This window comes from Rhincodon typus, chromosome 10 (assembly GCF_021869965.1).
Source record: "Rhincodon typus isolate 14 chromosome 10, sRhiTyp1.1, whole genome shotgun sequence".
Taxonomy (NCBI): Eukaryota; Metazoa; Chordata; class Chondrichthyes; order Orectolobiformes; family Rhincodontidae; genus Rhincodon; species Rhincodon typus.
Genome location: NC_063341.1, coordinates 16,966,720 through 16,994,308, shown reverse-complemented (window position 1 = coordinate 16,994,308; position 27,589 = coordinate 16,966,720). Strand labels below are relative to the sequence as shown.

Here is a 27,589-nt window from a genome sequence, read left to right as displayed (position 1 = left end):
GAGGTGGAACTTGAATCCATTATCTTTGAGTGACCTCGCTTTCAAGTATCCACACTTTATAGGTCCTATTCATTGTTAAGGAGAAAGCAGAGTCCAGGCACTACCATCATATGCTAAGGGGAAGTGGCTTTTAGGGCTTCAGTCAGTACACGGTATCTGGGTGTTGTGCAGCAAAGTCTCTGTGATAGTGGGTTGGAAGTAATTCTGTACTGCTTCTCTCTCACCCAGTTAGCCTTCACATTAGGACAGGTCATGTAGACTGCTAAATTTCCCTGAAATGCTTGAGCATCCTGGAGGAGAGTATTTAACCTGAGAGAGGCAGTGCTCTGTGCAGCTTCTCTTTAGCAGACCACTGCACTGTGGTGGACAGTAAACATGTGTATTGCCCATTGTCCATCTCCATCCCTCAGGTGCCAGTGTAGTGTACTCCCTTGAAAAACTGATAGGTAGATAGCGTGGACCTTTGCCTCCAGAGATATGTGGATTCATGACTGATTCCCTGCTCTCGCTGACAAGACTGGCATACATTTGGATGGTTTGAATCATAATCTTTGCCTGTAGCCTCAGTGATGTCCACATTAAAGTGCAACTGACTGTTAAAGGATCTGTTTCATCTCGTGATATTTGCGGTTAAGGACTTGGTTGCCTGTGAGAGATGAGCAACACATTGCAACTTCTTTCAGCCTTGGGATGTCTGAAGAGGCTGCTCATGTGTTAAAGAAATGTGACTTCACTGGATCCCACAATGACGAAGAGACTACGGTAGATTCTTTAAAAAAAAAGCAAGTACATATATATTTGCAAAAGTGTAAGAACTTTGGAACAAAATGTCAGCCATGCCATCTATGAGCCCTTAGCATGTCGCCTTCTTCCTCTGCTGCCCACTACATCTAACAGCTGTAGTGACTGCTGCAGCTGGGGTGGAGGGAGTCCGCTCTACTGTTAGCCCTGTTGGACTGGAAGACTTGGCTGGTTGTCTCTGGGGGTCTTTGCGTCTAAAGGGACAAGATCTGCTAACAGTGTCCAGTGAGTGACACTTTTTCTCAATGGGTGCCTGCATGCACCACTCTGTTCCCTTAGGGGAAGGAGAATTTGGGGTGAGGTTGAGTTTCCTCACCACCTTCTGCCCTTGTTGTTGATGCAGAATACCTATGGCTACAGTGATCGAGTGCAGGTCTCTGTGCATATTCGGCAGGCACGAAGTGAGCTAACCCTGCGCTGTATAGTGATAGCCAGCCTGTCCATGGAGACAACTGAAGAGCCTCTTTGCATTATTAAGTTGAACGTGGCAGTGATAGATTGAATGCTGCGAATCTCAGTCAAAAACCCTTAGTCAAACAAAGGAAAAATTCAACCCCATGTGTTTTCCAGACTGTTTCTTCTGCCAAATGGCAAGCTTGTCAAGTAAAACGTTCACATTGTAAAACTAGGAATGTCTATAAATGAGTTAGAAGGGTCTATTTAATAGATAAAGTGATAAAGACTGCATTTTAAACTGTTGAAAGGGTAGCCTAGTATGATAACTACGTGGAACAGTTATCGTTTTTCCAATTGCATTTATGTATTCATTCTGGCCATCGACTAGGGCAGGTGTTTATTCAGGAGGTTTTACAGCTCCAAGCCACAATTTAGCTGCTTAATCGTTTTCTCCATACTTTGCATTATTATAAGCTGCTCAGAAAAAATTTGTTTATTTGCTTGAGGTTCATGGGCCATTCATTGGCTTCAGGCTTGTGAGTTCTGTTCAGAAAGAGGGTGGGTGAAGGGCAGGCAGTGAGTGAGGTGAGGGGCTGAGGATCATCGGCTCAGGGTTAGGAGTTGAGGGACAGAGGAGGTAAGAGTTTTGGATGAGGTGGAGGTATTTAAAGTAGATATGGGCTATGCGTAACAGAGCTGCTAAGTGTCTCAGGACCATTGGGAGCTTAGGCCTTTGGAGGTCCAGAGGTCGGTATTTTAATCAGCCCACTGTGGACTCACCCCACTCCCATTCCTGCCTTGGGGTTGCAGGCCCTGCCTTAAAGGTACCTAAGACCCTGGAAGAACTTGCCTGCGGTGGTCTTCAATGGAGACAGGTTTTGTCTCAACTTCGAAATGTTGCCTCTGGCTCGAAATTCTAGACTGTGCTTTCTAACTTACCTGCATCCTTCTCACAGGAGATATAAGAAATTGTAACTTTGAGGTTTGCTTGTTTCTTGTGGGCCAAGAAATCCAGGAGTGCCATTCTTATTCTCTCAGTGAGGAAACTGGGCACCCTTCTGCTTTCACAGCACCCACTCCCTTTTGCTACCACCTTCCGCCATCCAACATTTACCACCCCAACCCCCCAATTCTCTCAGATTTTCCAAATCCCCACCATTTACTTCTATTTACTTCTCTGTGATCACCTGATCTAGCACAGCAACGCTGCCCTCTCCCACCACTTCCAGCCCACAGCTTGTGACAGGATTCCCACCTACTTTAGGCAGGAGTCAATACTGGGATTCTCCATTAGAAAATTAAAATCTCTCACATCTCGTGCTGTGGAGCCACGTTACGGTCCCAGTCAGTCACTATCCCCGTGCTTTACTTGGCCCCACGCAACTCAGGTCCACAAATTTCTTTAGAAACTGACCCTTCCTGACATGGCCATTTTCACACCATTCCCTTCGTCCGAGGAATTTGTGGGAAGGAAAGACTGAATGCCCAACAAAGAAAAATATACTCATGGAGAGCCACAGCAACAGGCACTGGCAGCTCCTCTAGAATGGCTTAAATACAAACTAGATGAAGTATGAGATCTGAAACCAGTATAAAGTTTTCTTCCACATTAGCCTGATCAAACTGCTTTGCTTTGTACACTGTGGAAAGTTAAGAAGCTGGAGCAAGTCAGTTGAAATAGCTTCCTTGATCAAAGCAAGTGCCTGGGGTGAACTGCCTCAGTATGAAACACAGCACGGTTAACTTCACATACATTCTGTGCTGATTGAGATGGCTAGAGATACATGCTCTGCTTGGCAGTTAACAGCTGGCTGCTAATCATAGTTATTTGGTTGATGATCTGTCAGTCTGTCTGTTAATCATCTTTGAATCTCTCAAAGACGAATTACAGCAAATACTGCATTTGTCCATCTTTGTTCTTTTAGCAATTACTGCGGTGTGAACCTTTGGCAAAATGAAAGAGAGAAATCCAGGGCTGGAGCTGCAGCAATAAAGTGCAGTGAGCCCTTACACCAGCACCTGCAGGGCTACGATGTAACACATGCAAACGTTTTATTGGAAAGAATGACAGTTGTCCAATTGAAATTTGTTCTTGGCCTGTCAACCACTGTACATTTGTAAATTATTCACCCAATGATGCCACTAAATTGAAGATATCCTCTTAAAAAGAGTCAAGGACTTTATTAGGAATGGTCACATAATGTGGCAGAAAGCCTCTATTTGTTTACCTTTAATTGCCGTCTCTAAAAGCACCTCTCATAATTGTACAAAAGTAAAAGGCATGGTCATATTTAAGTTTGAATTGGTGTAGTGATTGAATGATAATACATTAATTTGCCTTAACCCAGTTTTTGATTCTTCTGAAACCATCATTGTCTCTAATTAAACTCAGACAAACCAATGCATTGGGACAAGTGCAACAATCTGTCAAGACCATGTTTGCTGATCAGTCTCATCTCTTATGCTGTTACAGATGAAAATCACAGAGGATGATCTATGGATCAGGACATACGGTCGGCTTTACCAAAAGCTTTGCTCTTCATCAGGAGACATTCCTATTGGTATTTATCGCACAGAGTCACAAAAACTCACAACATCAGAGGTACGTGCATCAACTAATTCATAAACGTGCCCTTAAATGAAAGCACTTTTTAAATTCAGTTTGAAAAAGTACAAAAATCCTCATGTTTTGTTTTTGTTTTCAATTTAAACTGTTAAATAATTTTGCTTTGTTTCTAATCTATTGTTTTGAAGAAACAGGAATATAAGACAATTATTTATTCTCCTTTAGTTGTTTTTAATCTTTGAATGCTGTTTCAGCAATGACTTCAAAAACTCAGTCAATGTATTTGTTGAATCTCTCATGAGAGAGCTGAATAACATTTCTGAACTTCAAAGAAACTTGAACAGAAGAACACCATTTTGAGTTTTATGTGTTAATCCATTTGAAAGCTGAATCTCTGAGTGATATTCTATGCGCAGATGACATGGTGTCACACGAGTGCTTTCTTCACCTCTTCCCAGGAGCCCACAAGCAGAAGCTTGTGGTGAAACCCTGCTGCCACCCAGATCTCTTCTTAAGAACCCCAACAGGCAGCTAAGAGAGGGCTTTATCTGTGCCCCCTCTGTCAGCCACGGACCTAATTGAGGCAAAATTGGGAAGGTAACAGGGTCTGCCACTCTTCTGCCTGATTAAATGCCCCTGCTACACAATGCGCAATGGTGGGGGGAGCATTAGGGGGGTACATTAGCTTCCACCCATTACTTCTAAGTGCCAGCTTCTATTTCATTTATTGTTGAAATCAGATTTCAGAGATATCCAGATTGAATGTGCATTTCACAGAGAATGCAGCATAAAAATTAATATTTCACATCAACAAATTGACTAAAAATTAATGAGGCCCGAGCATTCAGAGTCATTTGAAGTTTCTCATTAGCAAATTAAGCACCAGTTAAAGAGAAAAAAAAAACATTTGTCATGTGGCTTTAACCAGTGCAAGACTGGTGAACTTTTAGATGTCAAGTTGGAACTGGTTAGAATAAAAGACGTACAGTTAGCAACACAGGTCCAGCTTGCAGGTATACATATCTAGCCAGTGGGCCTACAGGCCTACAGTGAGTTACCAATAGTTTTGTAAATAGATTATACCTCTCCAGACAATTGGGGAAATATTTAACTCCTTCCTTCATGACCTGCAAACCACTTCTTCCTGTTAGCTGTGCATTGCCTGTAGCAGTCAAATTACATATGGCCTTTACTTTTTGTGTGAGGCATTGAGGTATTAGGAGAATTACTTGCCACAGAATTCCAAGCCTCTGATCTAGTCTTGTGGCCAAAGTATATATCTGACAGTCACGCTTTAATTTCTGGTCAGTGGTAACTTCCAGAAAGTATGAGATCTAGTGATGGTTAAAGTTTTGGAGAAGATTTGTAGCTCGGGTTTGTAGCTTGAGGTTGCAGACTTGCTCGCCAAGCCGATGTGTTTGATTGCAGACATTTCGTCATCCTGCTAGATAACATCGTCAGTGTGCCTCTGGTGAAGCGTTGGTGTCGTGTCCCACTTGTTATTTATCTGTCTCGGTTTGCTGGGGTGATTAACATATTTCCCAGTTCTGTTTTTCAGTGGTTTGTATATCGGGTCCAGACCAATGTGTTTGTTTATGGAGTTTCGGTTGGAATGCCAGGCCTCCAGGAATTTATTCATTCATGGGATGAGGGCATTGCTGGCTAAGCAGCATTTATTGCCTATCCCTAATTGCCCAGAGGGCAGTTCAGAGTCAACCACATTGCTGTGCGTCTGGTGTCACACGTAGGAAGGACTGAGGATGGCAGATTTCCTTCCCTAAAGGACATTAGTGAACCAGATGGGTTTTTCTGACAATTGACATTGGAATCATGGTCATCATTCGATCCTTAATTCCAGATATTTTATTGAATTCAAATTCCACCATCTGCCATGGCGTGATTTCCACCCAGGTTCCCAGAACGTTTTCTGAGTCTCTGGATTAACAGTCCAGCAATAATACCACTAGGCCCTTGCCTCCCAAATTCCCTGGCATGTCTCTGTTTGGCTCGTGCTATCATGGAAGTGTTGTCCCAGTCAAATTCATGTCCTTCTTTGTCCGTGTGTGTTGAGACCAGTGAGAAATGGTCGTGTTTCTCGGTGGCTAGTTGCTGTTCATGTATCCTTATAGTCAGGTTTCTTCCAGTTTGGCCTATGTAATGTTTTTCACAGTCTTTGCAAGGTATTTTGTATATTACATTAATTTTATTGGTTGTGGGTTTGGGATCCTTTATATTCATTAGTAGCTGTTGCAGGGTGGTTGGTGGTTTGTGGGCTACCCTGATACCTAGGGGTCTGAGTAGTCTTGTAGTCGTCTCTGATATGTCCCTGATGTACAGGAGGGTGGCTAGTGTGTCTGGCCATGTTGTGTCTTCTTGTTGTGGTCTGTCGTGGAGGTAACAGCGGATTGTGCTTTTTCGGTATCCATTCCTTTTAAAAACTCCGTATAAGTGCTCCTGGTCTGCTTTGCACAACTGCGGATTGCTGCAGTGTGTTGTGGCTCATTTGAATAATGTCCTGATGCAGCTCTGTTTATGGATGTTGGGGTGGTTGCTGGTGTAATTAAGTTTCTGGTTCGTATGGGTGGTCTTTCTGTATACGTTAGTCTGGAGTTCCCTGTTGTTCCTACGTTCTACCATTATGTGTAGGAAGGGTATTTGTTTATTGTTCTCTTCTTCTTTTGTGATTTTTTTTCCGGTGAGGACGTTGTTTATGTGTCGGTTGGTTTCTTCTCGTGTTGTGGGTTTGATAAACACAAAGGTGTCATCTACATATCAGACCCAGAGTTTGGGTTGTATAGTGGGGAATGCTGTCTGTTCTAACCTTTGCATTACCGCTTCTGCAATCAGACCTGATATTGGGGATGCCATTGGTCTTCCATTGATTTGTTTGAATATATGGTCATTGAAGGTGAAGTGAGTTGTGAGGCACAGATCCAACAGTTTCAGGGTGCTGTCCTTGTTGGTGTCGTGGGGTGCCTGTGTTCCAGATTCATCCAGCAGTGTGGCAATTGTCTCTTTGGCTGCGTCAATGTTTATGGATGTAAATTGTGCTGTTACGTCAAAGGATATCATTATCTTGTCCCCTTCTATTCTGGTGTCCTTGATGATGTTGAGGAATTCTTGGGAGGAGTGGATGGAGTGGGTAATGTTGTCAACTAAGTATTTCAGTTTCCGTTGTAGTTCTTTGGCTAAACTATATGTTAGTGTGTTTGGTAGTGAGACCATGGGTCTGAGGGGGACTCCAGGCTTGTGTACCTTAGGGAATCCATAGAAGCAGGGTGTGTTGGATCCCTCTGGCTTAATTTTTTAGTTGTCTGTCTTGCTGATATCTCTTGAGTTGTGTAATTTCTTCAGGGTTGTTTTAATCCAGTTCTCTAACTGTGGTGTTGGGTCTTTCGCCATCTCTTGATAGTGTCGGTGTCTGTTGGTAGTGCGTTAGCTCTCTTGATGTATTGGGCTCTATCAAGGAATACTGTCATGTGCCCTTTGTCCCCATTACATTACAATGTTTCTGTCTTTCTTGAGTCTTTTCAGGGCTTTCTTCTCTTCTATGTTGAATGTGTTCCACTTACCTTCTCTGCTCAGTGCTGGGACTATCGTCTGTCTGATGGTCTGTTGTATTTCCTCCGCGAGTCCGTTGTTCTTTAGTGTCGATTCCAGTGCAGCCAGGAAGTCAGTATTATTTTGGTGTCTCTGTATTCAGCCTGCGTACTAGGACGGTCTTCTCAGTGTCGGTAAGTGGTCAGTCTGAGATGTTCTTGATCCACGTTTCTGTGTTGTCCATGTCATTGTTGTGGGTGAGTTTGAATAGTTTTTCTTGTAGGGCTATTCTTTTCTTTGTTCTGGTCTTTTGTTGTTGTGTGGTGATGGTTTGTTCCAGTGTGGTTGTCCATTCTTGGTCACTTGTGTTGGAGTACAGAGTTTTTTGGCAGCAATTTCCCGCTCGTATTTGTGGAGCTGATTGTGGGCATTGTTGATCATAACTCTTACCACTCTGCAGCTATTCTCCGTGCCTATGGATTGTTGATAGGTGGTTTGTATTAGTTATTTATTGAACATCAAGAGGTGATGGCTGGATTCTCACCTGTTAATGATGGTCATTTGCTTGGGACTTGTGTGGCAGAGTTGTTACTTGCCACTTATTAGCCCAAATCTGAATGTTGTCTAGGTCTTGCTGTACATAAGTACATGACTGCATCAGTAACTAAGAAGTCACAAATAGTGCTGAACATTGTGTGATCAAGGGTGAGCTAATCTAACTTTATGCTGGAGGTAAGTCAATAACGAAGATGGTTGGGTCCAGCACTCTATTCTGAGAAACTCCTGCAATGATGTCCTGTGGCTGAGATGACTGATCTCCAATAGTCAAGTTCCTTCATGCGAGGTATGAACTCCAACTTGCAGAAAATTTCCCCCAACTTCCATTGATTCTACCTTTGCTAGACCTACTTGATGCCAAACTCTGTCAAATGCAGCTTTGAAGTCAAGGGCGTTCACCCTCACCTTTGAAATCCAGCTCTTTTGTCCATGTTTGACCAAAGGTTGCTGAGAGGTCAGGAGCTGAGTAGGCCTGGCAGGATGCAAAGTGAGCATCAGTGATCTAGTTATCATTGAGTAGATGCTGCTTGATAGTGGTTTTGATGACACCTTCCATCACTTCACTGATGATCAAGAGTAGACTGATGGGGCGGTAATTGTTCGGAATTTAACCTGAGTTTTGTGCACAGGACAGAACTGGGCAGTGAATGCAGGCATTGTAGCTGTACTGGAACAACTTAGATGGAGGTGGAGCACAAAGTTCTACAGCACAAATCTTTGGAACTATTGCCAGAATGTTGTCAGCATCCGTAGGTTTTGCAGTATCTGTTGTCTTCAGCCATTTCTTGATTTCATGAGAAGCAAATTGAATTGGCTGAAGAGAGGCATCTTTGATTCTGGGGACCTCGGGTGGATGACAAGATGAATTGTTCACATAGCACTTCTGGATGAAGATGCATGTGAACACTCCAGCCTTATTTTTTGCATTGTCGTATTGGGCTCCTCCAACATTTGAAAATTTGTGAAGCCACCTCCTCCTTCAGCAAGTTGTTTAATTGTCAACTGCCACACTCAATTGGGTGTAGCAGGACTGTCCAAATTCTACATGTTTGCAGCATTTTATGTTTTTTTTATATTTACTGTTATTGTTCTTGTTTACTTACTTTGGACTCTAGTTTCCTACGTATGGGAATCTTGTTCCAGTAATTTCTCTCTCTTTGTACTGAGATGCTTTCAAATTAAGATCCTCTATACATGATCACTTGATGCATGCTTTTGTGTAGACACGCAAGTTCTTATTAATCTGATCATACCCAAGGGCAGATAGCCAGGCGAAACAAACATTTTATATTGAGCTGGATTGGGCTACAAATCTGAATAACATTTGGATGCCAATTAAATAATTAGCTTTGTGTGTCCACTTTATCCTGTTTGTTTGTGCCTAATTTCAATGTAGAGAGACGGTGTGTATCTATGTAATTTATGGCTGCTATTAACTCTACTGTGTGCACATATTTCATATTTTACCCAGAAAATGACACCTTGACAGCTATCAGATTTAATGGCAGCTTTTTACTTTTGTGTGCAATTTTGCAATACTTGCTTTTGCAGCTCTGATGTTTATGTCCTGGCTGTAAAATGTGGTCAGGCATTCTGTGCACCAGCTAGCAGATAATTGTATTAAATTTCAAATGTCAGTGCTTGTTGATACTAATGAAATGCAGGAAAGGATAACAATCATGATAGAAGTGAGATTATTCCCAATTATCAAGTATTGCCAAGCTTGGAAATAAGTAGATTTTTGTACAGCAAAGGCCAATGCTCCATTATTCATGCATTGATCATTTGTAACTAATTTAACTTCTTAATGCCATAATGGTAGTGGTTAATGAGGAGAATGCAATGTAAGCTGTCTCTGTGGATTTTAAGAAAGCATTTGACAAAGTGCCACACAAAGGGCTGGTTAACAAAGTTGAGGGTCACGGAGGGTTACGGATAGAAAAATGTGGCTTATGGGCAGATTAGAGAACCATGATATGTGATTGTTTTACAGAATGCAGGATGCTTTCTCTGTTCCATTCCTCAAAGGTCAGTGCTAGGATTACTACTCTTTTCTTTTTTGTAAATGACTGCAATATTGGAACGCAGAGTAAAAGTTCAAAATTTGTTCAGAAGTTCAAAATGATATCAAATTGGGTTGACTGACAGTGAGATCGATGCAAATTGACTGTCCGAGCCTACCTACATCCTAAAGCAATGGGCAGAGAAATGGCAAATGGAACTTGGTACAAAGAAATGTAAGATCTTCCATTTTGGCAATATAGAATCGTAGCCATACAGCATGGCAACAGACCCTTCAGTCCAACCAGTCCATGCCAACCATAATCTATTAAGAGATTAGCTCTAAAGAGTGTGTAGGGACATATCTGGGACTTTGGTCCTCATAAATAGAGGTATTGAGTACAGATCACGGAAATTATACTAAACTTTTATAAATATGTGGTTCAGCTACTGGCAGAATATTGAATTCAGTTCTTGATGCCACACTTAAGGAAGGAGGTTAATGTCCTTGAGAGGGTGAAGAGCAGGTTTACCAGAATTGCTCCAAGGATGAGGAAATATAGCTCCAGAGGTAGTTTTTTTTTGAAGCAGGGTTGTTCTCCTTAAAACCAAAGAAATTGAGCAGAGATTTAATAGTTTACGAAATTATGACAGGTTTAGTGAAAGAAAGGCTGGTTGTAGAAGAATTAGGGTACCCAGATCTAAGGTTTGTGGCAACAGGTGCAGATGTTGAGAAAAAAAAAATTATGTGTCAAGTAAAAATGAACTAACTTGTTGCCTCCAAAGGTGGTGGAAGCAGAGATGATTAATTATTTCACAAGAAAATTGGATGGGTTCTTGAAGTACCTGCAGGGCTATCGAGATAGAATGGGTGATTGCAACTGACTGGATTGCTCTACAGAGAGCCTGTATGGACTCAATGAAACAAATGGCCTCCTTCTGTGACTCTATGGCCCTCTGACTCTATGCCTTAGGAAAAACAACTGTGCATCTACATTCCTAGAAGACCAACTGGTGTGAATGGATCCATACCCTAGCAGCAATAAAGCTCCCTAAAAAGCATTTTTCTATTACATTGCTAATATTATATGTCACATGTGCCATATGAAGAAGCCTGGAAGAAAATGTGCTAGAGGCACCAAGGCAGAGTGATTGATATTTAGAGAAAACAAAAGTATGCAGGAGCTAAGAGAAAAGTGAAAGTTGGCCAGTGGACCATTAGACAGTAGTAAATTGAATTACATATCTAGTTTATTCAATATCATATTTTGGTGCAATCATGTGTGAATACAGAGCTAATTTAACATTTTAAAATATCAATATTTGGGTTGGTTAGCTACAGAAGGACTGAGAAAAATCCTTCTTGGCAATCTTCCAGTTTATCCATAATTGCTTAGGATGGATTTAGTCTTCAGAACACATATCCTCGTCCAGATTTTAACACTTACATTCCCTTGCATGGTAATGTTTTTGTATCATAGAATCCCTACAGTGTGCAAGCAAGCCATTTGGCCAATCAAGTTCACACTGACTCTCCAAAGAACATTCCACCCCCTGCCCTATCCCCGTAACCCTGCATTTCCCATGGGCTAATCCACCTAACCTGCACATTCCTGAACACTATGGGCAATTTAGCAAGGCCAATCCACCTAACCTGCACATCTTTGGACTATGGGAGGAAACCCACGCAGACGCGGGGAGAACGTGCAAAATCCACACAGACAGTCGCCCAAAGATGGAATGGAACCCACGTCCCTGGCACTGTGAGGCAGCGATGCTAACCACCTGAGCCACCAAGCTGCCCTGACTATGAATACTGTATGCATTCCTTCCCATTGCACAAGATTATTTTGTTATTAAAATTACTATTAAGAATTAATATCCAGAAACAGTTTTGACAACAAAAATATACTTTTATCATCTACAATAACAAATCAGTGTTAGTTGTGAATATGTTGCTGCTTTCTTCCAAATATAACAGGATGCAGAAGAGTCATTCCACAATCTAATGAAATACAAAAGGAGAAACTGTACACTCTAAACGTCTTTTTAAGGAACAGTTACATGTAAATATGAGTTTTATCAACCTGCACAAAAAAAGTCATGTTAACTATGTCAGAGTTGTGAAAGTAAGCTTGCCAGTTTAAGAAGGTAAAAACTCTTTCAACTAAGAATAAATTAATCAAAGCACATTTTCAACGGGAACTCTATATTGTGAGTCTCGCATTTCAATACCTTTGAGCCATTTTTTTTATAGGATTTGCAACAAAAAATATTAAAACCAAGCTACGCTCTGTCATCTCATAAAATAGCTGAAACGCTAGGCACCGAAATTCTGAAGAATTTTACTTCTGATGAGCAGCAAATAGGAAATTCAACTGGCTGTCTTTTGGAATTAGGAAACATTTCACACCCATCTCCAAAAGAACCTTATGGGCTTAATTTGATCCCTGCTGGAATGACGAGATTCTCTCCTGGTTGGGAATCTGAATTCCATCTAGGCATGCATACCAAGACCCTTTTCCCAGAGGAAGTGAACCAGTATCTCCCCTCTAGGCTCTCTGATCCATTATAGAGGCCATGTAGGATGACTTGTCAATTCTACCGAAGGACTGCTAATTCAATACTCCATAGAATGGGTTAAAAGGATGTCGCCAGCACTTAGACTTTTCAGGCTGCAGCAATGACAGTGATGGAGAGGAGATGTGGGAAGGCCACTCCATGAGGGGCTTGATTGCGATGAGATCTCCCATGGATAGGACGAAGGAGATAACTGAGCAAGTATGGATGGAAGTAGCTGAAAATGTCAGCACTAGAGAAATGTGTTATTCCTCCAAACTGAGAATGCACTAAGAGGTTCTAGGACTGGGAAAAGCATGAGCATTGGAAACCACCAGTGCAGATATAGGTGGTCAACATATTGAAATACAAAAAGGAACATAACACCAGTTATTCATATTAAATTAATGTGGAACAGCTTATTGAATGAATTCATTGTACAAAGAAACCCCTAACACAATAAAAGTAGTGTAGAACTCTCAAATTAATTGCCTTCAGCATCCGATGCAATGAGTCCATTGAACTCATTCTGACTTTTGCTATGGCATCATGATAAGGTCTCCAATATGGCTCAAATTTGGTGCTTTGCCTTCAGATTCAAACCTCCAAAATGTAGTGGGGGTGGGGGTGGGTTGATGTGGTAGATATAGATTCCTCACCCCATAGGAGGAGAAGATGGTGCACTTGGCTGGAGAATAACATGACCACCCATGTTGGAATACGGAGACGTAAATGGACAGCCAACCCAATAGCTTAATTTTGCTCTGCGGCTCCAATGACTACCATTGCTAATGCATTCTTTTTGGGATAGTTCTCCAAGCTGCAGGTCATGAGTAATGTCACTTTTTACAGGTATAAACTGATACTGACAAAGGTTGAGGGATATGCATCAGTTGTGTGATTGATGGGAGAAACTGCATATACGCTGGCAGAGGCAATATGAGTTGTATCTGTGTACACAACCATTACTGGTACCTGGCCAATTGACATCTGAGTTTTTGGTACTTTGGAAACTTGTCCTCGGGGAACTGGTAAATGAATATTGCTAGTTTCTGACACAAGTACCTTAAACAGCTAGAAGCCTTTAAGAGGAAACTCGTGTCAGCTCTGAATATTGAATTAAAAGGTGGAACTAGCAACCTTTGATCCCTCTATCAACAAGTTGGTGTGAGTACTTTAGTTTCATTGTGTTCTGTGTTTTCTAGAAGCACCAGAGTCCTGCTGAATGTATAGAAGCAAGTTTCAGTGTTACTGAGGCAATAGTGATGAAAACTTTGACAGGTAATGACACATTGTGAAGTTGCTTTGTTGAAAGGTATCCACTTAAGTCTCTTCTGGAGAGTTAAGAATGAACATACAGGGCTACAGGAAGATCTGGATGACAAAACTATATCCAATTTCTGTCCTGCCCAAATCAGCACTGCTAGAAGACAGGTGCCAAAAGAGAAAGAAATCATACCTAGGGTCTAATCAGTGTTCATTATGAAGCATGGAATTTTGTCAATGCTTATGCAGAGTCTCTGAAGTGACTTGGGTGTACTGAAGGAGTTAAAAGATAACACAGAGTTAATAGTTGACTCTGAAAATTGGTTTTCATGAGTAATCCATTTACAAAAATCAAAATGATCTCCTTTTATGCTTACTTGCTCATGAACTGTAAGGGCAGAACACAGTTTCCAATGTGTAGTTCATGGTAGCTCACTCATATAAGGTATACTGTGCCGTTTTATGAAGTCAATTACACATTGAATTATGCATGACTGCAAAATCACATTGGACACACAACATTTGTTACATAGTAGAGTTAAGAGTAAATTAGATAATAAATAACATATATTGTGTTTGAAAGCTGGCTTGGAAAATCTGGTTAAATTTTGAAAATGTACAGCATTATACTGTTCATATGATGCTCAAACAATTCTTTTCAGTTCATTTAAAATTACTTCAATTCTTTGTCATTCAGTTGAAATTTAGTAATAGAATGCAAAGCAGGATTACTCTTTATTTTTGGAGATAGTGGATTTCAAAAATGATGTTTTGATGTATCAAATATCTTGACAGATGTCTCTTACCATGATTTTATCACGCGAACAAGGTGGGTATCATATGTCTAAATATGCTTTTGTCTTTGTACAAATCTAATTCAAGACCCTTCAGTAATAAAAAAAAGGTATTGGAGATCCACAGACCTTCAAATTATTGACAATTTAACTGACGTCATGACCTAGCTTGACAAGAGAAATACGTAAAAAAAGGTTTCTGAGCATTTTTCCAGAGTGCAGAGAAGTAGTTTTTCAGTCAGAGCTGGATTCGTTCTATGAAGGAAATTTTAGTTGAACTGTGCTCAGAATCCTTCTTTGAAAAGTTTCAGAAAATGCTGAACTCAAAGTGCATAAACAGAACTTTACTACAGCAATTGACAGTGACATTTTGATACATATTCAAAACATTAGGAACATAAAATGAAGAACAAAGTAAACCATTTGCCTCACAAGGCCATTCCTTCCATCGGAGCATTTGTAATTTTTACTATTGTACAATCTTCAAATTGACTTAAAATCACAGGGGATGTGAATAACTATGCACAAAATTTACAACTGCGAAGCTTCTGGCTCACATCAATTATATTTCAGCAGATGGAAACAGACAGAAGTTTGTGAGATGAACCGTCACAATACTATCATTGTGACAGAATCATTTCAGGAATTATTAGCAACACTTGTTTCTAAAATACTCATTCCTTTTGCAGTATTAAGGTTTTCCGTCTTGTTATTTATCCAGTGACAGCTATCTCCTATTTGTGAATGTTTTTTTTTCCCATGTCTCTTGAGAATTTGCTTTGCCAGTATTATGGTTTTATTTCCATAATTTTAAATGTCGCCAGGAAAGGCAAAATTGAGACAATAGTTACTGCAGCTTACATGGGAGTCGAGCATTGGGACACTATGGAATCTCCAATGTAGTGGACTCTGAGGGAATTGCCTGGGAAATTGAAGATTCCGATGGGCAGTTCAGCTGCAGCTGGAACCCTCCAAAGATATCTATTTAAATCAGATTTCAGAAGGTTCCTCTGCAGTTATGTAAATAGTTACTCAGGAAGCATGAGACTATTAAAAAACAAATCTAATTCCTGAGTAACTATTAAACTGACACCTCTGCCCGCTTTCAACACACCACCTCAGCTATACTTTCCCCAGACTTTTTTTTGCCCTAAACCCCAGTGACCCGAAATCCCACATGCCCGTTGCAATCTGAGTGAGAGCACCACTCCATTATATTTAACGAGATTAAGTCAGTTGTTTTAGAATCGCAAGTTAGGTCATGGTTCCTGCAAATGATTAATATCGTTTCTCCAGTATGCAAAACAGTTCTGGATATGCATGAACACAAAATGAAAGATCGTGATCCAGGGCTTATTTCCAGGTCATGAGGCCACATATGTAAAGGGCAGGATTTTGGTAGCATTCCGAAGTTTGCTCAGATTGAAAGGATCTCAACTAAGCTTTGAAGGAACCGTACTCCTCCATGCTAACCATTGAAGACATTTTGCCATAATTTGCAAAGGCAAAGGTCTTTTACTACCCCAGGTGTGAAGGATGGTTACTGGCAGGTGAAGCTGGATGGAAGTGCCAGGAATATAACTACATTTTGGATGACATTCGGGAGATACAGATGGTTTGTGCATGATGCTTGGTGTTTACAGTGTTCCCAAAGCTTACCACGACAGAGAGTACAAGATAGGCAGTGGTCTTCTATAGCCCACTGTGGTAGCACACCATGTGTTGGGCCCACTAATCCCAGACTAGTGCCAAATGCTAATGTTTCTTTAAGGTACACACAGGATTTAAGGGTAGACAATGGCTTAGTGGTATTATCGCTAGGCTATTAATCCAAAAACTCAGCTAATGTTCTCGGGACCCAGGTTCAAATCCCACCACAGCAGATGGAATTAAGAAATCTAGAATTAAGAATCTATTGGTCACCATGAAATCATTGTCGATTGTTGGAAAAACCCATCTGGTTCATTAATGTGGAAATTGGCCATCCTCACGTTGGTCTGGCCTACATGTGACTCCAGACCCACAGCAATGTGGTTGACTCTCAATTACCCTCTGAAATGGCCTAGCAAACCATTCAGTTGTACCAATTGCTACAAAGTCTCAAATGAAACCAGACAGATCACCTGGCATCAACCTATGCACCAGAACAGACAACTGCAGGAACAATCCTGTCAACCCTTTGAAGTCTTCCTCACTAACATCTGGGATCTAGTGCCAAAACTGGGAGAGTTGTCTCACAGACTAGTCAAGCAACAGCCTGACAGAATGATACTCACAGAATCACATCTCACTATCCCTGGACATGTCCTGTCCCACTGGCAGGACAGACCCAGCAGATGTGGCGATGCAGTGGTATACATTCAGGAAGCAGTTGCTCTGGGAGTCCACAACATCTGGTCTCAAGCCCTGACTCCGGACCCCATGAAGTCTCACGGCTTCAGGTTAAACATGGACAAGGAGACCTCCTGCTGATTAGCACACACCGTCCTCCCTCAGCTGATGAATCAGTATTCATCAATGTTTAACAACACTTCAAGGAAGCAGTGAGGATGGCAAAGACATAAAATGTACTCTGGGGTGGGGAGGGGTGGTGGATTTCAATGTTCACCACCAAGAGTGGCTCGGCAGCAGTACTACTGATCGAGCTGCTCGGGTCCTAAAGGACATAGCTGCTAGACTGGGTCTGCGGCAGGTGGTGAGGGAACCAACAAGAGAGAAAAACATACTTGATCTCATCTTAACCAACCTGCCAGCTGCAGTTGCATCTGTCCATACAGTATTGGTAAGAGCGACCATTGCATAGTCCTTGTGGAGACGAAGTCCCACCTTCACATTGAGAATAACCTCCATCGTGTTGTGTGGCACTATCACCGTGCTAAATGGGACAGACTTCGCATGGATCTAGCAACTCAAGACTGAGCATCCATGAAGCACTGTGGGCCATCAACAGCAGCAGAATTGTACTCTAGCACAATCTGTAACCTCATGGCCCGGCATATCCGCCACTCAACCATTACCATCAAGCCAGGGGATCAACCCTGGTTCAATGGAGAGTGCACCAGGCATACCTTAAAATGAGGCGTCAATCAGGTGAAGCCACCAACAGGACTACTTGCATGCCAAACAGCATAAGCAGCAAGAATAAACAGAGCTCGGTGATCCAACAACCAAAAGATCAGATCTGCATTCCTGCCACATCCAGTAGTGAATGGTGGTGGACAATTAAACAACTCACTGGAGGAGGAGGCACCACAAGTATCTCCATCCTCAATGATGGAAGAGCCCAGCACATCACTGCAAAAGATAAGGCAGCAACCTTCAGCCAGAAACGCTGAGTGGATGATCCATCTCAGCCTCCTCCAGTGGTCCCCAGCATTACAGATACCAGTCTTCAGCCAATTCGATTCACTCCACATGATATCAAGAAACGGTTGGAGACACTGGATACTGCAAAGGCTACAGGCCCTGACAACATTCGGCAATAGTACTGAAGACTTGTGCTCCAGAACTTGCCGCTCCCCTCGCCAACCTGTTCCAGTACAGTTACAACACTGGTATCTACCCGGCAATGTGGATAATTGCCCAAGTATGTCCTGTACACAAAAAGCAGGACAAATCCAACCCAGCCAATTACTGCGCCATCAGTCTACTCTGAATCATCAATAAAGTGATTGAAGGTTTCATCAACAGTGCTATCAAGCAGCACCTGCTCAGCAATAACCTGCTCAGTGACGCCCAGTTTGGGTTCTGCCAGGGCCACTCAGCTCCTGGTCTCATTACAGCCTTGGTTCAAACATGGATAAAAGGGCTGAATTCCAGAGGTGAGGTGAGAATGACAGCCCTTGGTATCAAGGCTGCATTCAGTCGAGTGTGGCATCAATGAGCCCTGGCAAAATTGGAATCAATGGGTATCAGGGGGCAAACTCTCCTCTGTTTGGAGTAATACCTGACACATAGGAAGATGGTCGTGGTTGTTGGAAGTCAATCCAGGACATCTCTGCAGGAGTTCCTCAGGGTAGTGTCCCCGGCCCAATCGTCTTCAGCTGCTTCATCAATGACCTTCCCTCCATCATAAGGTCAGAAATGGGGATGTTCGCCGATGATTGCACAATGTTCCCCACCATTTGCAACTCCTCAGATAGTGAAGCAGTCCATGTTCACATGCAACAAGTTCTGGACAATATCCAGGCTTGGGCTGACAAGTGGCAAGTGACATTCACACCACACAAGTGCCAGGCTACGACCATCACAAATAAGAGATAATCGAAACACAGCCCCATGGCATTCATCACCACATTAACAGAGAGGCTACAATAGCAGGCCAGAAGCTGGGAATACTGCAGTGAGTAATTCACCTCCTGACTCCTCAAAGCCTGTCCACCATCTACAAGGTACAAATCAGGGGTGTGATGGAATACTCCCCACTTGCCTGGATGAGTCCAGCCCCAACAACACTCAAGAAGCTTGACACCATCCAGGACAAAGCAGCCCACTTGATTGGCACTACACCCACAAGCATTCACTCCCTCCACCACCGATGCTCAGTAGCAGCAGTGTGTTCTATCTACAAGATGCACTGCAGAAATTCACCAAAGATCCTCAGACAGCACCTTCCAAACCCACAAGCACTTCCATCTAGAAGGACAAGGGCATCAGAAATATGGGAACACCACCACCTTCAAGTTCCCCTCCAAGCCACTCACCATCCTGACTTGGAAATACATCGCCGTTCCTTCACTGTCGCTGGGTCAAAGTCCTGGAATTCCCTCCCTAATGGCATTGTGGGTCAACCCACAGCAGGAGGACTGCAGTAGTTCAAGAAGGCAGCTCATCACCACCTTCTCAAGGGCAAGAAATGCTGTCCAGCCAGCGACACCCATATCCCACAAAATGGATAAAGAAAGTATCCTAATTTACCTGACTTTCAGACCAAGTTTGATTTTTCTCAAATTACATGAAGAATACCTTCCTTTTCCTCAAATTTTAGAAGGACCTGTGCAAAGCTAAACATCAGTTCTGAGGAAGGGTGACCGGACCCAAAACGTTAACTGTTTTTGCCTTTGCAGATGCTGCCAGACCTGCTGAGCTTTTCTAGCAACTTTGTTTTTGTTCCTGATTTACGGCATCCGCAGTTCCCTCAGTTTTTATTAAACATTTCCTTATTGGTCTTCAAATTTGGATTGATATTCACCCACCAGCCTGCATCAGCATGTAACTTCTCCTGTTTCAACTGCATCATTCTCAGTATATATTCATGTTTCTTTACTTTATCTTTCTCTTGGCACTTCTGATTCAAGTCCTTTCATTTCCGTTTCCTGCCTTCTCATTTCCATAGCTATCTCCCTTTCCTTATTTCTTTTTCCCCTTTGGAATTCCATCTCTGGCATCTTTTTCATTCCGTCCTCATACTCAGGCTGTTTTAAGTGAAACTGAAGTTCACCCAATTCTGACATTTCACTACCTGGAGCACTTCAGCTTGATCCTGACAATATGGGGCCTGAAGCTGAGATCCAGCAACCAACCAATGTGAAAAATGGAAGTGAAAGTCCCAGAGGATCATAGGCTGCTCCCTCATTGTAGAAGAAGTTTAACCTTGGAGCCCTGTGAGTATGGGATGATGGGGCCTTCTCGCGAACCTTAGTCACGATTTGAACGTAACACATGCTGTTGGCGTCACTCTGTGGTGCTTGAACAGCCACGGACTGGCTAACTGACCTGCCCAGTGTGAAAGCAGGCCAACAATTTGTTGTGTTTTTGAAGTATTTAGCAAAGTTCTCGTCTAATTTGTCATTCAAATATGAGCTTTTAACCAGGCTCACTATGAAGGGCATGGAACACGCAGCAGCTTTCACTAGTATTGAATAACTATTGAAACAAATGGCAGTGCTGAGATACAACAATGAAGAAGTCACCTTACCAATGATGACAGCTCGGTAGGACTTGGAGAAATCTAGGTGCAGGAAGATCAACCAGTTGCATTTAACACAAACACGGGCATCATATTCAGACTGAGCAAAAGTGCCTGGCAGTTGTCTGGCTTATGAGAATTTTAATTGACTCCCATTTGGAAGAGGCAAAGTGTTGATGAGGTCTGACCACAAACCAATTCAAACTGCTTTACGCAAGTGCTTCAATCTGCTCCCAAAATCTGCAAAGAATGTTACTTCATTTGCTGAGATGTTATCTGGGTGTGACATACAAGCAAGGGAAACAGATGTACATCGCTGACATACTGTCAAGACCGGCATTCTCTATAAAGAATTTTGAAGATGTTAAGATGGTGTGTGAAATCTTCTAGAATCATCAAGAAACAACAGTGTAACATGATCTGGAAGCCAACAACCCAGCAGAAATATTGAGCGTGGAAGACGAGCGTCATGATCAAATTAAACAGCCACACAACATGTTTCCGAGTGCTGCAGGATGGAGTGATACTAGGATGGCCTGAGAACATCAAGGACACACCTTGCTGCCGTAAGAGTGTGTTAGGCACATAGAAATGAAGTGAAAGCTCAAGATTGTGCAAGGAGTTGAAAAAAAGAGTTGCTGAAAGTCATTCATGCATGCTCTCAAAGAATTTAACCTGAATGTGCTATTGGCCCATGGCATTAAGGATCACATCAGTCAATGCAGTGCTTAACACGAATAGAGTGCTAAGCAAGCTTGTGACAGCCCAGAAAGACAGTGATCACAATGGAGTAGACCTCTTCTCTTTTACAGAAACTGATAATCCTGTCACTATTGGCAACTATTCTGACTGAGCGTTACACCAGCTGACATCAACAACGATCAGTGTGAGTTTACAATGCCTCGATCTCCTTGTTGGTTGCTGATGTCAGCTGCATAATGCAGACATTTGGGTGAGTGACAAGGGCCCGCAATTCACAAGTGAAGCTGTTTCATAAAAGATGAGGAAATTTAACACCAGACATCACCTCTACCCTATAGCAGTCAAGCGGAAAGGCTGAGGTGACAGTGAAATTTGCCAAAGGGATCATGAAGAACTCAGGCACAAGCAGCAGAGGCAATCTTTCATGAGAGGAGGAAGCCAGTCCACCTCTCATAGAAGGCCTAGCTGGAGATATGAATCGACAGCTGTCTATAAACGTAGACAGGTTTTCTGATGACTTAGAGGTAGGGAAGCATTGGAGAGAGTTGAGCATGAGGAGGACAGAGCTTGAAGTGGGACATTAGATGCAGAGGAGGAATGGAGGAACTCACTCTCTCACACACATTCTCTCTGTTCTCCCACTGTTTTCCCATCTTCAATAATGGCTCCAAAGAGCAAGAAAAAGGCAACTCCAACTTCCAAACAGTACTTCATCACGGATAAGCATTACTTTGGTAAAGGGTGAATTTTCTGCTGTTCAGTTCAGCCACCTTGAATAATTGCCGAGTGCGTGGTATATGTTCTAAATATTGTTGGCATCAAGCTTGATGCTGTTAACCAATGTGAAATAGGAGCCAGAGCTGTAAGGAGTAGAATATGCTGCTCATTTGCTATGTGACAAAATTGCTCCATGAAGAGTTTTTACTTTTAAGTGCTAATGTGCTCCATGCATGTTGCACAATAATTGACCTGGCAGATAAGGGAATTAACAGTCAAGTGCCCTTTGTTGCTGCAGTAGAACATTACTGATTTTAGATATAAAAATTGAAATTTTCATGAATTAAAAATTGCAAGTGCACTCAGTCAGCTGTTAGGTCTCCGGGAGGAAATGATGAAGCTATTTGCCTCAGTAATCTGCTGACAGACCTGTGCATTGGGATTGACTGCTGTCAACATTGCACTAGGAAACAGCTTTACCACACATCATGCAAGAGGATGCTCCTGCTCTTCACTCCATAATCTTTTTTTGTTGCTGATGGAAGGTGGACGTTGTCGACCAAGCCAGGCCCATCCTTAATTGCCCTGGAGAAGGTGCTGATGAGCTGCCTTCTTGAAAGCACACCCACGGTGCTGCTACGGAGAGAGTTCCACGATTTTGACCCAGTGCCAGTGAAGAAATGACAATATAGTTCCAAATCAGGACAGTGTGTGGCTAGGGGTGGGGTGGATATCTTGCATCCGGTAGTGGTGTTCCTATGCATCTGTTTCCCTTGTGCTACTAAATGCTAGATTGGGTCCTGTTATGAGGAACTTTGGTGAGTTTTTGCCATATATCTTGTAGACTACTGCCACTGTGCTTCAGTGGTGGAGGGAGCGAATATTCGTGGATGTAGTGCCAATCAACCAGGCTCGCTTTGTTGATAATGTGGGATTCAGCGATGATAAGGCAGGCTGGGTGGACTCTCTCTTGAGATGATTGACCTCCAACAGCCATAGTCTTCTTCCTCTGCACTAAGAATGACACCAAAATTATCCAGAGAATTTTTCCCCTAATTCCTTTGACTCCAGTTTTGTTCGGTTCCCTGAAACCATACACAATTGACAACAAAAGTAATCATTTTCAATTCACCTTACTCAATTCACCTCCTCTGGAGGTCAGCTCTTTTGTCCATGTTTGGATCAAAGCTGTAATGAGATGAGGAGCTAATTGGCCCTGATGGAATCTAAACTGGGAGTCATTGAGCAGGTTATTCCTTTGCAAGCTCTGCTTGTTATCACCCATTGACAACCCTTTTCATCACTTTCCTGATAACAGGAGTAGACTGTTAGGATGGTAATTATATAGTTGGATTTGTGTTGGTATTTGTGGACAGGACACGGTTGGGAAATTTTCTAGCTTGGTTATGGATGTCTCTAGATTTAGAGTACAAGTCTTCAGTATTAATTGTTGGAATTTGGTCAGGGCCCACAGCCTTTGCAGTATCCGGCATTTTCAGTGTTTTCTTGTTATCATGTGGAGTGAATCGTATTGGTTGAAGACCGGCATCTGTAATGTTACGGACCACAGAGCAGATCAAGATGTCAATCCATACAGTACTTGTGGCTGAACTGCATTTAATGCCTTATCAATGCTGCCTTGTTCTAAATTGTCTGACAAAGCTTGTTTCTCTCTAGTCTAAAATTGGTTCTGAGGATACAACGTGCCTCTCCGCTGGGACGCCTGAGGTGGGTTCATGATTGTCCCATCGAGCCTCATTGACAATAATCAGTTGAACCCCTCGACATAGAATGAATATCAGGCAAAGACTTGAAGGTATGTCGGGAGAGAAAGATATAGAGAGGGACCATTTTAGGTCAACTGCAATGAGTGCTGTGGAACAGGGCAGATAATTCATGGCTCCACATCAAATTTTTGCTTCTAAAAGCAACTTCACACTGCTTTGCTGTCTTGAAAATTGAGCTGAGTGCTACACTCAAGACGTCTCAGTTTCCTTGCTGGATCTTAAGCCATCCATTCATCCCCTCAGGTACACATACTTCACATGTGGATGCAATGAGACCCAATTTCTGCTTTTCCATCTCCTTTGTGAAATACTGCTTTCATTAATTTCCCTGGCTATTCCTAGAGCAGGGGCTACGGATGCAACTGAACCTGCCTAGCATTCCATTTTGTTTCCTCTTCTCTCTCCACTAAATACCAGAGAAAGAGATAACTTGAGGTCCCATAGCCAGATGTAAGGGCAAGGATGTAACAAAAAGACCACTGAAACACTCAACTTTCACTAATCATAATTTAAAATCTGGTTTCTTCTCCGCACCAAACAAAGGCACAGCTTGTTCTCCTGTATATCAGCAATGCTGCTGCCTGATCTTTATATTTATGAGTGAACTGAGCACATTACAGACTGAAATCAAGATCAAGCCTGCACTCATTTAATTTCATGCGTTGTCACATTAAAATCAAGCTCATGTATTTTATGCAAGAGCACTTCAGACTGAAAAGTTGCAGTCAAAGTGGAAGCATATTCATCCGCAGGGACCTCCCACTGATCACTAGCTTGATTCTATTCCGTTCCAACTTCAGGGACCGTATAAGTGACCCCGTTGTCAATTTCCAGCTTCTTTGTTTCTGTATCACCTCTGTCCCACAAATGTTGCTTCTTTACCTAGTCAGCACAAACACAAGTGCTTCCTTCAGAGAAACAGACTAGACTGGAGGAGGCCATTCAGCCCACTGTAATAATGTTGTGTAAAGGGGTAAGGGTCTGAAATGGGTAATATTAAGGAGGGTATGAAGCACTGTCCAATATGATGATACCACACTGACTTGGATAGGGTAGGATCTCGAAGCAGTAAGGGCTAAACTAACATCAAGATCTCCCTCATTGACTCAGTAAGAATTTCTTTCATAACAGTGTAACTTGTTGCTTAACATGCAATAGTTTGTATCAGTTTAAATAAGAGCTTATTCTTAGTAGACTACCAGGGGATTTCCTGCTACACACTGGACCTAACAGGCCTTTAGACCCCTAACTGGAAAGAGGATGTTGTCAGCAAATCGACCACATGGATCTTGCATCATGATGAGCTGCAGTGAGGATTCATTGTAAAATAGGCTGGCAAGCAGTCCTGATGAAGGGTCTAGACCCGAAACATTGACTTGCCCACTCTTCTGATGCTGCCTGACGTGCTGTACTCCTCCAGCTCCACATTTTATCAACTGTGACTTCCAGTGTTGCAGTCTTTACTATCTCCTGGCAAGCTGTTTAGCCAGTTCAAGGCTGCAATATACAAAATCCTGATAGCGAAGGAGATTCACCAAACATACTTTTAAAAACCAGCAACGAAGAAGTTGAAGATTCAAAAGCCCCAAACAACAGAACCTTGTGGTAAGCTTCTACAAGGCAGAATGAATACTCAATGGTAAAAGGCATTTCAGACCCCATAAGAGATGTGCAACAGTGAGTGTGAGCATGGAATTTGATGAAGTTGGACTCACTCCTTGGAGCATTTCCAAGTTGAGAGTAAATGGGATTCAGAGCCTTTGTGAATAAAGTTGAAATCCTTGATGGGCAAAGAGAAACATTGAGAAAAAAGGCACAGTTTTTAGACTAGGGAAGCTATAAGTAAACAATGCACTTACAGTTCCAGTTGAGCCTCACTGCCGTAACAAAGTGGACATCTTGAAGCACAGCCACAGGAAGGGAAACCTAGGGCCACTGAAGAAATTTAAAATGAGGTGGCAGATGTGGGCACTCGTGAATCAGAACCCAGACCTGCAAAGGACCTCTCCTGTTTCTTATTCTTCGTAGGATCCACAACCTGAACTCACAATTCTACTCAGCTTTATTGGACACTAAGAACCGTAAGTACAGTAAACTTACTGGTGCCTACCACTCAAAACAGGCTTCCTCCACCCCCCAAATCCCCAGCCGTACCCAGGACCTTCCCCACAATGTGCCCGCCGCCATTGGCCACTATCGGAGAACCCTCAGATGACGTCACATCCGCCACCGTCGGGTTCCCCACTTCCGGGACAGCAAACACCATCGCTGCCGTTGCCACCGACACTGAAGTCGCGACTACCGTCACCGCTACTGCTGCCGCTTACCCCGCTCCTCCCACCGCCGACGCCGCTCTGCCCATCACCGAGGCGGACGCAACTCCACCCACTGCTGGCGCAACTCCGCCCACTGCTGACGCCAGCACAACTCCGCCCACAGCCGACGCCGACGCAACTCCGCCCACAGCCTCCACAGCCAGCAGCTCCAGAGGAGACAGCGGCACCCAGCTCTGCCGAGTCTTCACCATCCCCCCAGACCGACCCCTTACTGAGGACGAACGGTCGGTCCTCAGTAAAGGGCTCACCTTTGTCCCCCTCCACCCACAGATCAACGAATACCGCTCACGCTTGAACATAGAGCAGTTTTTCCGCCGCCTCCGCCTCCACGCTTACTTCTTCAACCGTGAACCTAACCCTCCCTCTACTGACCCCTTCTCCCACTTCCAACACACCCCCTCCTCCTGGACACCACCCCAAGGCCTCCTACCCTCCCTCGACCTCTTCATCTCCAACTGCTGTCGAGACATCAATCGCCTCAACCTCTCCACCCCTCTCACCCACTCCAACCTCTCCCCCGCAGAACATGCAGCCCTCCGCTCCCTCTGCTCCAATCCCAACCTCACCATAAAACCCGCGGACAAGGGAGGCGCAGTTGTAGTATGGCGCACTGACCTCTACATCGCCGAGGCCAGACGCCAACTCTTCGACACCTCCTCCTACCGCCCCCTTGATCATGACCCCACCCCTGAGCACCAAACCATCATCTCCCAAACCATCCACAACCTCATCACCTCCGGTGACCTCCCATCCACGGCCTCCAACCTCATCGTTCCCCAACCTCGCACTGCCCGCTTCTATCTCCTTCCCAAAATCCACAAACCTGAATGCCGATGTCGACCCATTGTCTCCGCCTGCTCCTGCCCCACCGAACTGATCTCCAACTATCTAGACTCCATTTTCTCCCCCTTGGTCCAGGAACTCCTTACCTATGTCTGTGACACCACCCACGCCCTCCACCTCCTCCAGAACTTCCAATTCCCCGGTCCCCAACATCTCATCTTTACCATGGACGTCCAGTTCCTCTACACCTGCATTCCCCATGCAGATGGCCTTAAGGCCCTCCGCTTCTTCCTGTCCCGCAGGTCCGACCAGTCCCCCTCCACTGATACCCTCATCCGCTTAGACGAACTCGTCCTCACACTCAACAACTTCTCTTTCAATTCCTCCCACTTCCTACAGACAAAGGGGGTGGCCATGGGTACCTGCATGGGCCCAAGCTATGCCTGCCTCTTTGTAGGTTACGTGGAACAATCCCTCTTCCGTACCTACACCGGCCCTAAACCCCACCTCTTCCTCCGTTACATTGATGACTGTATCGGCGCCGCCTCGTGCTCCCACGAGGAGCTCGAACAGTTCATCCACTTCACCAACACCTTCCACCCCAACCTTAAGTTTACCTGGACCATCTCTAATACCTCTCTCCCCTTCCTGGACCTCTCTGTCTCCATATCGGGCAACCACCTAGAAACCGATATTCATTTCAAGCCCACCGACTCCCACAGCTACCTAGAATACTCCTCCTCCCACCCACCTTCCTGCAAAAATGCTATCCCCTATTCCCAATTCCTTCGCCTCCGCCGCATCTGCTCCCAGGATGAGGCATTCCACTCCCGTACATCTCAGTTGTCCTCGTTTTTCAAGGACCGTAACTTCCC

General features: G+C 43.5%; 1 protein-coding gene across 1 annotated transcript in view; it reads left to right on the top strand.

Annotated features, from left to right (window-relative positions):
- The window catches only part of LOC109929875 (potassium channel subfamily T member 2-like), a 636,785-nt gene that overhangs the window by 482,436 nt on the left and 126,760 nt on the right, over positions 1-27,589 (top strand). Inside the window, exon 23 of the mRNA XM_048602052.1 lies at positions 3,671-3,799. Within this exon, the coding sequence (XP_048458009.1) occupies positions 3,671-3,799 (129 nt within the window). The remainder of the gene's footprint in view (positions 1-3,670; positions 3,800-27,589) is intronic.